The sequence below is a fragment of the Mus caroli genome, unplaced genomic scaffold (genome assembly GCF_978045245.1).
Source record: "Mus caroli unplaced genomic scaffold, Mus_caroli_1 scaffold_19, whole genome shotgun sequence".
NCBI classification, from domain to species: Eukaryota; Metazoa; Chordata; class Mammalia; order Rodentia; family Muridae; genus Mus; species Mus caroli.
Window position 1 is genome coordinate 22,761,760 of NW_028227274.1, and position 17,547 is coordinate 22,779,306.

General features: G+C 38.6%; 1 protein-coding gene across 2 annotated transcripts in view; it reads left to right on the forward strand.

The window, feature by feature from the left end:
• Kiaa1328 (KIAA1328 ortholog) overlaps positions 1 to 17,547 on the forward strand; it is a 324,609-nt gene that overhangs the window by 271,553 nt on the left and 35,509 nt on the right. For both annotated transcript variants that reach the window (XM_085833650.1, XM_085833651.1), the window contains one exon: positions 328 to 436. In XM_085833650.1, coding sequence (XP_085689776.1) covers positions 328 to 436 — 109 coding nt within the window. The remainder of the gene's footprint in view (positions 1 to 327; positions 437 to 17,547) is intronic.

Genomic DNA, 17,547 nt, shown 5'->3' on the forward strand with positions numbered 1-17,547 from the left:
TGCTTTCTTGGGCATTTTCATAGAGAACCCAAATCATCAGAAATATGGCAGGCAAATATGTCTAAAAACAAAATAATTTAGTCTTCTTTTGCACAGATGGGTGGATTTTGATTGTTTTTAAGTAAGGCGATGTGAATCACTGATATTTATAAAAACCAACATAAGGAACGTCTTAATTGCCATTGTTCCATTTCGGGGGTGGGGGGTGGGGACAGCAGTCTGTTCTTGAGGCTTTGGAATGTCCCAAATGGCCTACTTTGTTACTTGAAGTTAACTTTTCATTTCCTTTGTTGAATACTCAAATTATTTCCTTTATCGTTTATACAGAGACAGTAACAGGAGTTAGAAAAGATGCATCCACATCCCCTATGTCAACACGAAGCCCTAAAGAACCCCTGACACCAGCCTCATTATTATCCCAGCACAAAACCTCAAGGTAAGCCCAAGAGATCCTTTGACTTAGTGTTCTCCATAGGAGAATGTTTATAAGACTGAAGAAATCTTGACAATTTTAGTGATCTTACTCAACAGGCACTTATTATGAAGCTTTAGATTTGGCAAATTCATTACAGATTTTTTTCTCTGTATTCATGCTTTTCTGAAATGATCATGACAGTTGACAAGGATTTCCATAGAAACCCTGTCCACAGAAACTCTGCTTAGCAGTGGGCCCTTCTCAGCTCATCATCAAAGTTGCTGTAGTTAGTTAATCTGCTCTAATCTGCCTGACAGCAGTGTGCACATTCCTCACTACTTCCCAAATGCTCTGGATTCTCAAATGAAAGACACACATACATACACAAACACACACATACAGCTGTCTATTTTATTATGCCTTAAACTGCACAATCGCTTGGCCACTTCCAAACTTCCATGTTGCTTATGCCTTCCCTCTGATACTCCTGAGTTATTATTTATTAAATCTATATTCCATCTTTGCTTCACTAGAACCAATGGGGGTGGGGGAGAGCTGGGGCAACTCTTTCCCAGCTCTTAGATGGCTGAAATTCTGTCTTCTGCAGCTCTCGAGCCTGCATCTTATTCCTTCCCCAGCAATGGCAAGCCTCTTTCCTCTCCTGTGTCTCTTACCTGGGATCCTAAAAGTTCTGCCTCTGTCTCACAGCCCAGCTACTGGCTGCTGGCAACTTTATTTACCAGTCAAAGCCAACCTGGGGCTGAGACCCTCAGCATCTTAACATGCAGACATGCTGGTTCCTGAGTAATTTGCACAGCCAAATTAACACAAGTAGCATTAAACCGACCTACAACACATTGGTAGTAATGTATTTGGTCTACAGCTTTAAGTGAATAAATTCTGAAAACCCTAGTGAATTTTGTGCTAATGGTTTCTTGACATCTGCTTATACCAGAGACTTTAGAAGAGCTAATTGTTTGATCATCTACTTATGGAGTTAGAGAAAATATATCATGTAAAACTTCTCATACTAATATAGCAACTCTCATACTTTACATTTAAGGCTCAATATATAGAAGCATCAGTTTCAAAAGGACTCGGTTTATGTTTCCTTGTGGATAACATTGATTTGTGGCACTTAAATACCTCTTATCACATGAGCATAAATTTAAAGCTTAATTCATAGTTTAATTGCCTAGATTGTTGATCTCAAAGTTGGTGATTTCAAAGGTATACTATAAAACATATTCTTTGGTGTATGGTTGTTTGAGAAAGGAAAGAGCTTTAACTCTTCCTTCTATAGAGCTATCTTTCATTCAAGCACTATACCACCTAAGACAAACCTACACATTCTTGAGAAGCAGTGTTTGTTCTAACTGGTTCTTATTGGCATGCCTTTAATTGTAGAGGCAGAAAGGTAAACACCACAAAAGACCCTGGAAGTGACTGGTACAGAGAATAGTAAGTAAGGCTGCTGTCTTTTAGTGCTGTGGACCCAGAACTATGCCAAACTCCTTGACTTATCTTCACAGCCTATGGAGATAGTACCCTCATCCCCTTTTTTAAAATTGGGAAGTATGACTCAGAGATATTGAGTGGGTTGTCAATAAAAAACAAGGCCAGCATCTCAAACTCCAAAGTAATATAATGGGCAACATTGTCAGAATGTGACATATGAAAATAGTTAGCCTGCCCATCTCTCTCCACTGACCTTCTCTCTTGCTTTCAATGCTGTCATCATTGGAATTTACTGAAGAAACAAATGAGTTTTGATTCTGGAAAATGGACAGAGCTTCCACCCAACCCATAGGGGTTGGTTTGGCTGGATTAGAAATGGGTAATCCTCTCAATTTTCAATCTCAGTGAATTTTCTTACAGTTAATATTTAAATAGCACTTGGTTGGTTGGTTGGTGATAGGGCTCAAATGCAGGGCTTGTACTTGATATGCAAGCACTCCAACACTGAGCTACCCTATAGCACAAAAATGTGATCATTAACACTACCTTAATGTATTTTTGGAGGTTGACTTTCAGTTTTAAAGGAAGCATCAAAAAGAGGAATAAAGTCTTTTTCTGTAAGGCTTTTGTAATACATCCTCAGCATAAATTTTGTGAATGAACCATATCAGTATGGTAGAGTATTATAAGCCCTGGTTTAATTTGCTATAAAACTCACATTTACAGATGTTTAAAAAAAAGGATTATTCATCTGCTGGTCCTTAATACTGCTGATCAGCTAAATATAGATTCTCAGGAGCTTTGTAAATAATAAGCACTTGGCTGACTAAAAGATTGCGTAGCACACCAGATCCTATCTTTAGAGGAGTTCACAATGACGTATCATCAGGGTATTATACAAAGTGCAGAGTTGAAAATTATTTGGTGCTATGAAAATCAGCTACTGGGACAGCACAGTAGTGCCTCTCAATCGTTAGCATCCAAAGTATTTGAATCATTTTCATTTCAAAGTATACTCTAGTCATTTTTTATAGACTTTTTTTTAAGTTATGCAAACTCTGGTTCTTCCACAAATCTTCAAAGAGAATAAATTTTAATCCATATTCACCCTAAATTGCAAGGATTTGGAGGTTTACAAAAGGCTTGCAAAAAATGATGGTATGGTTCAGTGATGGGGAATGGGGATACACTTTTCCTTTGTTCTTGTAAAACCCCTAAAACTGTCCCATATCATTTCATGTGCAGTCAAAGAAAACAGTCACGACAGAGTCATCGCTCCCATTCATAGTATAGGTTTTTAATTGTTCTTTCTGCTGGCTGTCAATATAATGTGAAATTTTCATTCCCCATTCAAGATGGAAAAGTTTGTGGCTGAAAATGTTAACATTTGCATTTTTATTTGTTGATTTATTTAAAGGACAGCCTTTCCTATAGCAATCCATCACTTGGTGACACCCCAAATATGAATAATGTATTGTAGACTTGTGGTTACAATGTGTAATAAGTGCCTGAGATACTAAAGGAATGTTAACCATGTTGCAAATGTAATATTTATCAACTTAAAAAGTTTATTGCTTTTGAGGTTTAATAATGCTGACCATAGAACATTAATATTACTTATCTTGATTTTAGCTGGACAACTTTGTATGTAGAAATATTCATCTATCTCATGCTAACAAAATAAATATGTAATTTACAACTCAAGCAAATAGAGCATAATAGTGTCTCCTGTTAGGAGTCATAGTGCTTCTTTCTCCCCATTTTACCTGTGACTACAGGATTGGTTGTGCACCCCTTAGTTGGGAATAGTAAAGACAGTGATTATCTTAGCCCAAGAGGTTTGTGGGACTAAACAAAACAATAGTGTTCACTTCCTCTTAGTAAGAACAGGAAATCCTGCACAGATCAGTCCTTCTAGAGAAATGACTGGAGGGACTTTCTCATTGCACCAAGGCAATACATGAACCTTAGCTCTGGAAGAAACCTGGGATGGTCTGTGAAGCTCTGAAACTCCATTCTTATATCCACTATGAAGCCAGAGATGGCCAGGTGTAGCTGCTAGCAGCCACAGTTTACTGGGTTCCGGAAAGGAAAGATGGGGTTAGATGGGAAAAGCCGCAAGAGAAATAAGGAGCCAAGACTAAGTTCTCTGATCAATGTTTACTTACAAGTCTGAGCTTATAAAGATGGAGATCTCATGGTCTCTTTGTCAGGATCTGTCAGGAAAACAAGCTCAGCTGCTCAGCAGGTAGCTTCTTGCAGAAAGCTGCAGATGTGGCAGACAAAAGACTTTACCTATGTAGGAAGACTCCACCCTAGATGAGCTAGCAACTGTGGCAAACAAGGCCTTAGTCAGCCTGCTCAAGGCTTGGGGAGAGCACAGACAGGTTACCCTCTGCTTCTCAAATGAATTGTTACGGGCACAAATACTACTTTTTATATAGCATAAATATGTGCTTTTGCACCTTCCCAAATTAGGTATGTCCACTGCCAACAATAAAAAATAACGTTTCCAACCACCAAAGCCAAAGAATTTGTGTTTATTAACCAACATCCACTGTGATTGGTGTCCCCATTTAGGTGCAGAATTATGTATTTCTTCACTATAAATGACCTTTCTGATTATACTTGATATATGCCAATTTAATCAGAAAGTACAATTACATTAAGCAGATATTTGTATTAACATAGCTTTGAATTTCAAGCCTTTTATCTCAAACCATACTAGGAGATAAGGTATCGTACTGCTGCATACTCTTTCATGTGACACAGTGCGTTTCATATTGAAATGAAGGAATGGCCTTCTATAATTCTTCAGAACTGCAGAAATGTCACTTTCTGAAAAGCTGATGGAGTTTCTACTTCTCAGTCCTGTGACGAGACGATGATGATTGTTCCACACTGATGAACAGTGACTAATTCCATCCCCATGGCTGCAGGATTAAATCCACAGCCCCTGAAGTACAAGGTCACTGAGCCCCTTCTCTGCGCCTGTGATTCATTACATATCAGGGCACTGCTCTTGCGTATCTGTTTTCCTGTGACATGGAAAGAAAGAAAGGCAAACCCTACACATCATGCCCAGCAAGAAAATTTGTGCAACTAACATGGATTTATCTGCTTCTAGAAAGTACCATTTGTTTCTTTATCTTGTTTTGCCTTTTTTTGTTTTCGGAAAGATTTGCATTTTCTTTTTAAACTACAACATGGAAGATTTTTGAGGTTTTGTTGTTGTTGTTATTGTTTCTTTTTCAGATACTGGCTATGGATTTTATGAAACTTGTTAAGCCTAGGTTGGGGGTGGGGCCCATTAAGTGTTAAGTGTTTTGAAAAAGCCGATAGTATATTAGAGACTTAATATTAGTTAATTATTTTTTTTAAATATCGTGGTCGTTTGCAGCTAGTCTACATGCTTCATATCTTGCTCTCAAGTGTACTACTAGCTTAGCTTTGCTCCTAAGCATTTACACAGGGCTAGCTCCAAGTCTCTTTGGGGAACCTGGGATCACACTCTACCAAGCCCATGATGAAATAAATCTAAATCTCTCCAATTTTTAGACTAGTAGTTCTCCACCTTCTTAATGCTATGACCTTTTAATATAGTTCTTCATATTTTGACCCCAACCATAAAATTATTTCATTGCTACTTCATAACTGTAATTTTGCTACTGCTATGAATCATAATGTAAATATTCAGGATATCTTGGTATGTAACCCTTGTGAAAAGGTTGATTGACAAACCCCCTCCGAAGGGGCTACAACCCAAAGTTGAATACCACTTTTTTTGCACAGTATTTTCATTTTTCCCTAAGTAACTTCCCATGAAAAGTGTATACTTATGGCTCCAAATATAATGATGGAGTTTTCAGAGTTTTTAGCTAAGGAACTGATAGCATTTTGGACCTGTGCTGTGCAGAGAATCAAATGGAAGGTATCTGAGTTACTTTCAGTTGATAGGAAAAGACACCATGATCAAGACAATAATTAGAGACAGCATTTAATTTGGGACTCAGAGTTTCAGAGGGTTGGAGTTCATGACCAACATGGTGGGGCCTTCGCACCAGGCAGGCAGACATAGGGCTGGGACAATAGCTGAGAGCTTACTTCTCAATCCGTAAGCTTGAGCCAGGGAGAGAAATAAGTGGGAATGATATGGGATCCATTCTCATTCAAACTACCAAAGGCCTACATCAAAGATTTAGCCCATGAACACTTTGTGTACCATTTCATTTCCAATATCATGTTGCTAGCAGCTGTTTAGATCAAGGCGAAGGAAAAATCATGTCAGTGTCCTTTCCTGATTATGAAAATCGTCTGTGGCAGCTGCCAGAGGACTCAAAATCTACACAAGAAATATTTTAATTAGTAACCAAGATATATAGCATTACCATTATTTAGAACTATTAACATTATTTTAACATGAACAAAATACTTTCAGCTTGTATTATTTCATTTAAGTTATAGCAATACCCTGTGAGGTAAGTAATAGTAATATTCCATTTACTAGTGAAGAAGTGAAATGAAATTGAGAGTATAACTGACTAGGAGTGAAGGAAGATGGAATATTGTAACTTGTTTAAGATCCCACAGCTCTGATCTGGGACTGAGAACAAAGCAGAACAGCCCCCAGGCATGCCAGGGCAGGGCTGTTGTTAAGGCATTCCTAAGAACATCTTGGCCGTAAAATGAAACGGTATTCAAGGACAAATGGGACTATATTATCTAAGCTAACACCATCTGGCCGGAATCTCCCCTCAATCTGTAGACAGGCAGGGTCATCTTATCTAGTCCACGCCATCTGGCCGGAACCTCCCCTCTGTCTATTGCCCCTTGGCGCCAGGAAAAAGTCATACATCAACTGGTTGCTATGTGAACAAAGATAAGCCCAAGCCCACCGGAACAAAGCTCTGATGCCCCTTTTGCTGATATGTAATCTTTCTGTTAATGAATCAACCCCATGCCTTTGTCAAAATTCTTTGTATTCCTAACCCTTTGCTTCCTTAAAAACCCCTAACTCCTGAGCCTTGGGGTCGATTCCCCTGCCTCCTGTGTGAGGTACGTATCGACCCAGAGCTCTGCTAATAAAGCCTCGTGCGTCTTGCAACAAGAGAGATTCTTGTGTTCGTGGGTGCTTCCCGTCCCTGGACTAGAGTGGGGTCCCTATATTTGGGGTCCTACAGGAGCACAGACTAAAGAGGCCAGAAATAAAACCTAAATCTACCTTTTATAACTTTGTTTATGTGGATGTGTATGTACCTGCGTGAATTTATGTGTGTACCATATACATGCAAGTTCCCCAAGAGGCCAGGAGACAGTTTTGGTTCCCCAGGAACAGAGTTCTAGAAGTTGTGAGCCATCGTGTGGGTGCTGGAAACTGAACACTGGTCCTCTGCAAGAGCATTGAGAAACTAGTCATAACGACATAACTCTCCAGACCAATCTCTCTCTCTCTCTCTCTCTCTCTCTCTCTCTCTCTCTCTCTCTCTCTCTCGCTCTCTCTCGCTCTCTCTCGCTCTCTCTCGCTCTCTCTCGCTCTCGCTCTCGCTCTCTCGCTCTCTCTCTCTCTCCCTCTCTCCCTCTCTCTCTCTCGCTCTCTCGCTCTCTCGCTCTCTCTTTCTTTCCCTCCCTCTTTTGTGTGCACACGCTTTTTCCCACACTCTCTAAAGCTAGGATTTCATTCATTTTATAAATAAAATGTAGAATTGATATATTTTTTAAAAACTTAAAATGGCCATCTTGCAAACCTACTGTTGTTTCAAAAGGTAGTCTGGACTACCCTGTTATGCCCACCTTACTATGTTCTGCTTCTTTAACCCTGTCTGGTTTCCCCCTCTAAATCCCCTATTTCAAAACCCCTTAGCCCCAAGCTATAAAAGCCCTTTTCTTCCCCACATCCAATGCTGAGCCCTTGAATACCGGCTTTAAGGGGGAGACAGCTGGCTACATGAATAAAAAAACCTTGCTTTAATTAATTTAGCCACGATGATTTGAGTTTGAAGTCTTTCTCCTCACATCTTTTGGAATAGTCCCTTCCTATAGATACCTAAGCTCTGTGATTATTCAAAAATGAAGCCCCCATATCCAAATCTTAAAAGCTACCGTCCTCGTTCATATAAGAGAGAACGTGATGTTTGTCTTTAGATCTGGATGTCCTTACTCAGCATAATTGTCTCTAGGTAGCTCCATCCATTTAACTTCAAATTTCACAATTTCATTTTCTTAACAGTTGGATTAAATGCTCTTGTTTAAATGTACCAGAGTTTCATTATGACGTCATCAGCAGATAGCTACATTTTTAAAATTGTATCATGATGTGTTGATACAGTATTCCTCACTTCCAAAACCCGTTACTACCTTGGGGTAGTGGTGCTGCATACATGGAATGTGAGCACTCAAATGGGCTAAGTCAGGAGGGTCTAAGTTTGAGGCCAGACTGGGCTACATAGCAAGAACAAAAAATGATTACTTTTCTCATTGTCACCAAATACCTGATGAGAACCGACTTGAGGGAGGAGGGATTTGTTTTGGCTCACTATGGATGCACCTAGAGCATGAAGCTGCTTATATACATCTCACCAGACCAGGAAATAGAGTGTAGTGGGTTGGCCTGATGCTGCTTGTATTCTAATGCTAATAGTGGTTTCTCAAGACCTGGTTGCCCCAGAGACACAAGAGTCTGTGCTATTGTAACCTGTTTCCAAGTTATTTCTGACTGGTAAATAAAGATGCTGACACTCTGAGTCGGGCGTGGTGGCGCACGCCTTTAATCCCAGCACTTGGGAGGCAGAGGCAGGCAGATTTCTGAGTTCAAGGCCAGCCTAGTCTACAAAGTGTGTTCCAGGACAGCCAGGGCTACACAGAGAAACCCTGTCTCAAAAAAACAAAAACCAAAAAAGATGCTGACAGTCAATAGATGGGCAGAAGAAACATAGCCTGGGTTTAGGATTACTGCACTGGGGGATGGGGCGGTGGGGTCAGAGGAGGACCATGAGTGGAAAAAGAAGGTAGAAGAGGAGAGAGAAGCTGCCATGGATAATCATGAAAACATGGCCTCGAGGGCTGACCAGTTAGAGTTAAGAGAAGCACAGGTGAAACATTGTAAGTAATAACTTGTGGTTATTGATAGGAAAGTAGCGTGGAGGGTAGGTAACTGCCCAGCTCTTATGCTGTTTAAGGCTTATTGTAAATATAAAGGCCATGTGTGTCTTTTATCCAGGAACTGAATGATCAAAGGCTGGGTATAAACCTCGGGGTGGGAATAGATAATTTCTATAACAATAGAGAGATATGCACATGCTCAACTGAAGTTGCCTTCCCTTTTTTATTCATTTGGGGACCCACCCCATGATGGTGGCACCCACATTCAGGATCTCCTATCTCGGTTAAATTTCCCTTAAAAATATCCTTACAGACACACTCAGAAGTGTACCTAAATAATTCCCTAGGTTTTTTATGTGATAGGGCTAACAATAGAAATTAGCCATCCCAAGCCCCATTTAAAAAAAAAAAAATGTTGTGATTGCTTATACTTCTTTGTATACTTGCTTTATAGAATAAGGTAAGAAACTGATAGACTAAGTAGCAATACCAAAGGAGAAAATTCAGCTTGAAGAATCCTATTAGGACATTGTTATCATGGGAATAATGCCTGACATTATAATATTATCAGTTTATACTTAAGAGTGATCTAGAATTACAGTCCTTGGTTTCAGGAAATACTTCGAAGTCCAGACTGTAGAGTGAGGATAGTGTCTTAGTTAGGGTTTGTATTCCTGCACAAAGCATCATGACCAAGAAGCAAGTTGCTGTTCAATACCAAAGGAAGTCAGGACAGGAGGTCAAACAAGGCAGGAACTTGGAACAGAGGCAGTGGAGAGGTGCTACTGGCAAGCTTGTTTTCTTATAGAACCCAGTACTGCTGGCCCAGGGATGGCACCGCCCACAATGGCATAGGCCCTTCCCCCTTGAACACTAATTAACAAAATGCCTTACAGCTGGATCTCATGGAGGCATTTCCTCAAGGGAGGCTCCTTTCTCTGTGATAACTCCAGCTTGTGTCAAGTTGACACACAAACCCAGCCAGTACAGACAGGATATAAAATATTTTATTCCTCACAACGTTTTATACTGTGTAACCATTCTATAACAATGATATGTTATCAGTGAGGTTTTTACATTTTTGATTGCTTCCTTATTCATTGTCATGTTCTTGCTATGTAGTACAGATTGGCCTCCGATTTCCCATCTCCTACATCCGCCTATTAAATGATTGCATTTCAAGTGTGAACCTTCATGCCCAGCCTTAAAAATATTTAAAATATAAGCAGGAGAAACACATTTGTAACAGGCAAACACACTTCAAAATTTTATATTCAGTATTCCAAGAAGTTTTGAAATTATCAAGGATATCTTTGGCCAGTATGACAGATCTCTTTGTCAGTTCATGAGCAGGTGAGGGTTATGCTTTCCTTGTGTCAGCTGAACTCTGAAAACTGTAATTAGTGACACCTTTTCAGTATTGCTATAGTCCTTGCTATCATTTTACAGTTTTTAACCTCAAGAAATGCAGTTTTGGAATTTGACATCTGATTTGAGGTCACCAAATTCCCTTAACTTTAATTTTAAGAAACTTCTTTCGGGTCCCTCTGTTCTATGCATTTTAATTCCTTTGTAGAAAATTGTTTTATATATGTTATATAATGTAATCCTCCGAATCATGAAAACATAAACCTCCAAGAGGCAATTCTCAAACACCTAAGAGCCCTGTAATACCTGGGTTTATAGGCCTGGGTTTCAATGCTAGCTTTGCAGTTTTGAGAAATAATTTCACCTAATCTATAAAATGAGAATAATAACAACTCCCTTATAGGCATATCCTGATGATTAAGCAAGATACTGTATGTAAAATTCTTCACACTATCACACTATCCTGTTCTATTCTAACTGCCCCATAAAGAGTAACTGCTGTTATAGAACTTCCCAAGGCCACATAAGCCTGAGAAACAAGGTGTGCTCCAAGATTTAGCCTAACACAATATTAGGAACATGGTTAAGTTCAGCTCTGAGGTGAGCAGTTCAGTCGTTGGGTTTTGTTTTGTTTATTATTTGTTTTATGTTTGGTTTAGGGACATGTGATCTTCCTGCCTTAACTTCTCAGGTGCTAGTATTTCAGGCATATACCACTCTACCACAAATATGGTATGTTTATATTTTAGCCTTTCAGCAGACTATTTACTACAACTATGTTGGACACTTCCAACATGCTAACATCCATTTTAGCTTTCTCCTGTGCTCTGGGAAACAGAAATTATCAGGATGTGGAACAACACATCCTGATGATACTGGCCTCTCCATTAAATGCCATGAATAGTAGCTACACAAAATGACTTAGAGACAATCAAGAAGCCGGGCGTGGTGGCACACGTCTTTAATCCCAGCACTCGGGAGGCAGAGGCAGGCGGATTTCTGAGTTCGAGGCCAGCCTGGTCTACAAAGTAAGTTCCAGGACAGCCAGGGCTATACAGAGAAACCCTGTCTCCAAAAACCAAAAAAAAAAAAAAAAAGACAATCAAGAATGACCTGCATTAACAGAATTTTTATGATATACGGAGATGTCACTGTGGGTAAAAGTACTTCCCTTATAAAGGGGAAGACCTGAGAATCTATCTACAGACAGTAGTTTATATCAAAAAAGATAGAAAGATAGTCCAACACCTAAGGTTGTACTCTTAGTTTACATGTGTGTCATAGCACTCACACATGCCATACAGAAAGAAAAAGATAATTTCATTTATTATTGACTGATTGATTGATTGATTGATTGGTGTCTTGAAACGGGGTTTCTCTGTGAACAACCCTGTCTGTCCTGGAACTCACTTTGTAGACCAGGCTGGTCTTGAAGTCACAGATATCCACCTGCCCCTGCCTCCTGAGTGCTAGGATTAAAGACAGGTACTACCACACCTGGCAAAAGAGATAATTTTTTTTTAATTATAAACAAGATTTTCTTGACAGAAAATATTCTACCATCATGAAATGTCTTTTCTTGTTTTTGTTCTAAATGGTGTGTGGGGAGTAAATATTGGCTATATGATAATTAATATTTAATGTTGTGTGCCCTAAGACATTGGTTTAGAGAGCCACTTGAGGCCTGGTTGAAGTTGTTGATAATAGATTTTTATCCTTATAAATTAACTTTTTGTAAAGGGGCTGAAAGAGTTGAATCCCCTTTTACCAGTACTTATAAAACCTGTCTGTAAGTAGGATTGCTTAGAAATTCCTTAGCCTAATCCTAGATTACTTAAATCACAATTGTTAGAGATAAATCACAATTGCTAGAGATGGATCTCAGTGATATGACTTGTTTTCCAAATTAGTTCTGAAACAACACTCTAACACTTGCAAAACACACACACACACACCAACATTATCCCTCTTTGCCTTCTGGTCCTACCTAACCCCGGGGCCTCTCCTTCCTTTTGTTTTTAGAATAGGGCCATCAGAATCCTTTAAAAAGCCTCCAGATAGCACTAAAAAGAAGATCTCAAAAAAGTCTCCTGTATTAATGTAAATAGGTGGTAGTAAGAATTAGTCACTAAGAACTATTGTTGAAGCTAGCCTTCTCTATGAAAGATTCTATGAAAGATGGCTCAATCTATAGAGGATCAGAATCAGTAGCACATATATGTAATTATTAAAGGGGATATATCAGATTGTCTTGCATGATTTGAATATGGATAGTCCAAAAATTGCCATCTATCTCCAAGAGAGTCAAGAGCTTCACAGTTGTCCAGTTTAAATAGATGGAACTGCAGAACAAGAACAGCAGATGCAGCCCAAGCCAAACGGTGAAAGATTGAGAGCTCCTGAGAGTGGCTGGCTTGAGTATGTTGAAAGGCTGAAAAAGCTAAAGTCCATTTCCACAAACAGTGGCAATAGAATAAACACACTCAGGAAGAATGAAGCTGACAATGGTCAGTAAAGGGCTGAAAGGAACCCTAAACCTCATGGAGAATTGGAAAAGCAATATAGAAAAAAGATTATACCAATTTACAGTTCCAGTCATAACTCCTTAGCTATGGGTGGGGTCCTAATACTACCAGTATGGGATGTACAGTAACTGTTAGCAATCCAATCCAACCATGAGACTGGCAGTTCTAACTAAAGGAGAATTCCATAGCATTTTCAAGCTTTTTTAAACAGGGAGCTAGCTATTATAAATATGTTCCAGAGAAGATACTCCTTTGGATTGCTCTAGCTCCCAGAATTTAAACAACTTTAGTAACCACTGCTCAGTACCCAAGGGGTTAGCAAAGCTGAATAGAGCTTGTCAGAAGCTCTAGGGTCAGTGATTGACTCACTTGTTGGGCATAGGCCAGATCCCTCAACATCTTTAGCTTGAGGACCAGCAGCTGCCATAGCACATAGCACAAAGGAGTGCTGAATCCACTCCTGTTTGCCTTGCAATAATTAGAGGAGGTCTAGTCCCCTGTCCACAATCTAGAAACTGTAGCTACTCTTGTAAAATCTCAGTTTTGTTGCAGAAACTTGGGGGACAAGGTCACATAGCATCTCTGGGGTCTATGAGCATGGTCTCTAGGAGCAACCAGTATTTATAATAGCAAAAGACCAAACCTCAACAGTTTCACCTACATCTGTGTTTGGAGGCATCCAGATGAACTGTGTAACTCCAGAAGTATGGAGTCAACTATGGTCTCAACTGCCAACACCTATGCTTACCCTGCAGTATCTAGGCATGGTTTCCTTCCTATATGGTGTTTCCTTCCTTGGAACTATAGATGTTAATGTAAAAAGCCTTGGTATAGCTCAAGTTTGTCACCGAAGAGCAGGGAAAGGCTGTGTCCACGTACTTTAAGTCTGTAAATATAATCCACCAGTGCCACAAGTATCATTCCCATCACAGCCTTCCCCATAGAATTCGGAGATAATCCCAACAAGCTGGGTAGCTCCAGAGGCATAGCTATCAGAATCAAGGTGTCAGCACCAAGTATATTCGAACCACAGGACCTAGTAAACATCTCCCCCAAGTTCCTTACTATAAAAGGTAGACATGGATAGAAGCAACACAATGCTAAACATTACCTCTTTGTTTTTCTGCATGTAGCTCACAGATTGTAGGCCATAGCTATCAGTACTATAAGCCTCAGTACTGACTACATTTGACACACAATACCTAAGGATTTCTCCTTTGTCTTCTAAATCTTGAGTCTACAGTTATTATTAGTGACAAAAACCTCAACTAATCAACTGCACTGAGAAAAGGACCTGACCTGCTAGAGCTGTGACTCCTGGTGCCAAAAGCCAGGAGATGTTCTCTTGAGAGCCCTAGGGAAGATGTTCAGATCCTGTAGTTCAGGAACCAGAGGTGCTGTTCCCCTTGCTATCATCTCTGTTTTCCTTGAGATACAGAATAGTTCTCTTCCCATCCCATCTTACCAAGACACTTATAGCTGCCAGAAGCCTCTGGTGCTCTCAAGTCTTTGGAGCTTGGAAACACACACCTTTGGAGACCAACATTACAAATCATATGACTGCTTTCATGAACAGATACAATCTATGTTGTTGAGGCACTCATAAACACTTATGATGTTGATAAAATATAAATATATTACGGTGATACTATACTTTTGAGCTCCTCTATACCCAACCTAAAGCACCAGTTCAGCTGATGTCCTGTACCCTAGTGAAAGAAAATGTTTGTTTTTTTCCTTATGATATTTCATAAAATTGAAACAAATGATTACACTAAGTTTGCTGACATCAGCACAATAACACACGTGAAAGAAAATATAACACTTTCAGAAGGGAGCAATAATTCTCTGACAATAGGTTCTCAATTTTAAGGAAATATAGTAAATTCCTGAGAAATATTTTAAAATAATGATCCTAAGAAAACTCAATGAGATGCAATAAGATGAAAAAAAAAACCACAATTTTTTCTATAGAAAACAGAAGAGGTAGTCATGTATGAGAATGAGAATTTCACAAACGAAACATCGCAAAAACTAATAAAAACTTTTTGAATAAAAAAAATGAATTAACATAGTTTCCACAGCAGAGTAGAACAAACAAAAGAATTTTTCAGAATTTGAACACAAGTCATTTGATCTAACACAGCCAGACAAACAGGGAGAAGAGACAAAACAGAAAGAGGGAGTGGAAGGACAGAAGGAAAAGAGAATGCCTACAAGACTTACACGTAAGAAAACAAACTCACATGGTGAGACCTCTAGAAAATGAAGAAAATGGAAAGGCATTGAAGACTTGTTTCACAAAATAGTAGCTAAAAGCCTCTCAATTCTTCAGTAAGGTATGGTCTGATTCAAAAAGCTTAAAAGATCACACCCAGATTCAAATAAAATATATCTTCACCAAATCATGATAAGAAATTCAAAACTAAAAAATCAGAAAATCCTAAAAACAGCTAGCTAGGAGAAGAATCAAGTCCCATATAAGAAATGGATTATTAAAGACTATGCCTGATTTTTTTTTTCTTTTTTTAGAGGAAACCTTACACTGTAGAAGAAATGGCATGATATATTCAAAACACGGAAGCATAGATAGTGCCAACCATGAATACTATTTGAAGAAAGTTATCCTTCAGGACTGAAAGAGAGTCTTGCAGAAACTGTGGGCATTTGTCACTGTCAGACCAGCTCTACAACAACTCTTATAATTGTCCTAAATTACAATGAAAGAGTGATAACCACCGTCATAAAAATACATATAAAACTCACTAAATGAGTAGATACATGAAAGAGAAAGGGAGTCAAACCTTAGCCTGGCATTAAATACCAATTACCGAAATAATTAAAGGTAGAAAGGAAAAACCAATTTACAAAGTAAACAATTAAATGGAAGGAGAAAGTTCATATTTATCAATAATTACCTGACTATATAAATGTTTTAAATTCACCAATCAAAATACATAGCCTGTCTAGATGGATTCAAAGAACAGACCCAAATATATACTACCTACAAGAAACTCACTTCACTAACCAAAGCAAGCAGGACTAGCTCCTCTCAGATACTGCCAACGGACAGCTGGGTTTGTGAAGGCAGACCTTGCCATAGGAAAAATGGTTCAAATTCTGTGGGACGGGACCAAGAGGATCACTGAGAAATTCAACACTTTTTCTCAACAATATTTTTAATATTCTTGAAGAATATTAGAAAAGTAGAATAACATAAAACAATGCATCTTCAGTTATTAGCATGTTATTTATTTTATAAACATATATTATTTTATAAGCATATATAGTATATATTATATATGCATATTATATGTTTTATATATATTATATATGCATATATATGCTTATAAAATAAACAATAGTATTTGATTGACTTTGGAATTATCATATTCTCAGTTGTCTTTTACCCATAGCTCCTCCAATGAATGTCATCATTGAACAGACTTCTAAGTTCTGTGACATCTTTGTTGTTAAATTTTCTATTAATTTTTTAATTAGTTAATTTATATATTTACATTCAAACCATTGTAACATGCCATTATTACTTTCATGGTATCACTTATATCATGAACATTTTAACTTCACAGCCTGAAGACTTCATGAACGTTTGTGCTCTCTCTGCTCCTGTTAATGTATACAGAGTAAATCCTGGGTTCACATTCCGTTTAAATTGAAATAAAGAACAGTTGATACATATGAGATGTCCAAACAAGTTCAAATCTGAAGGGGGGGCATTGAGGAGGAAAAACAAGTAAAGGAATTCTTTTCCTCCGCTGTGAAGGGGAGTAGGGGCTATGGATCAAGGAAGGAAGACACCTCTCCCCTGACATCGGTTGCCAGTGCTGTCTCAAGTGTTGAGGATCAAAAATCTCATAGTGGGAAAAGATAATTACTTACCTAGACAATGCTGATATGACAGAAAATTTTAATCTCTCTTCATGCAGCTGTAGGAGTTATAAGAATGAAAAAAGAAACATAGTAGAAATCCATGGGTAAGGAATGTCTGGATAGTTGTGTAGCTAGAGAGAAGCCAGACATTATTTATATTGGGTTTTTTTGTTTAAGTGGTTTTTTTTTTTTAATGAAACAAGTCTGTGTATAAGGTTTTCTCTCCTGTCAGAGATCTAAGATCAAAGATAGGACAGAATTAGAATTGTACCAATAGCTCTACCTTTTGAATGCTAGTGATAAGTATATTTAGTTAGCCTTTACAGAAATTATAAAACACTCTATAGTCTGTGATGAACTCCTTTGAATCTACTTTCTTGCACAGTCCTCAGACTTAATGCACTAAGTACTATTACGACATGAAGAACCACCATTCACCAGCTCACAAGCTCACCGGTGGTGGCTGTGCATTTGGAACAGTCTGTTCCAAAACGAGATGAGCACACTCTTCAAGCACCAGCACTGGGGATGTGACAGGGTCATCGTAAGTGCTTATGCTTAGTTGGAACAACTACAGTGGCACTGCGGGTGTTTGAAGTCACATTTAAATTATCTTAATCCCACCATCTATACTGTATGTGTCAGTAAGCCGTTTAGTATCTAGCATATTTCTTTATAGACATTTTTGGCTTTGGCTTTTGCTATTGCTTTATGTACTTCTATTTTCTTTAAAGTCTTTTACCATGCATGATGGTTCATGCTTCTAATGCCAGTATTCAAGAGGCTCAAGCA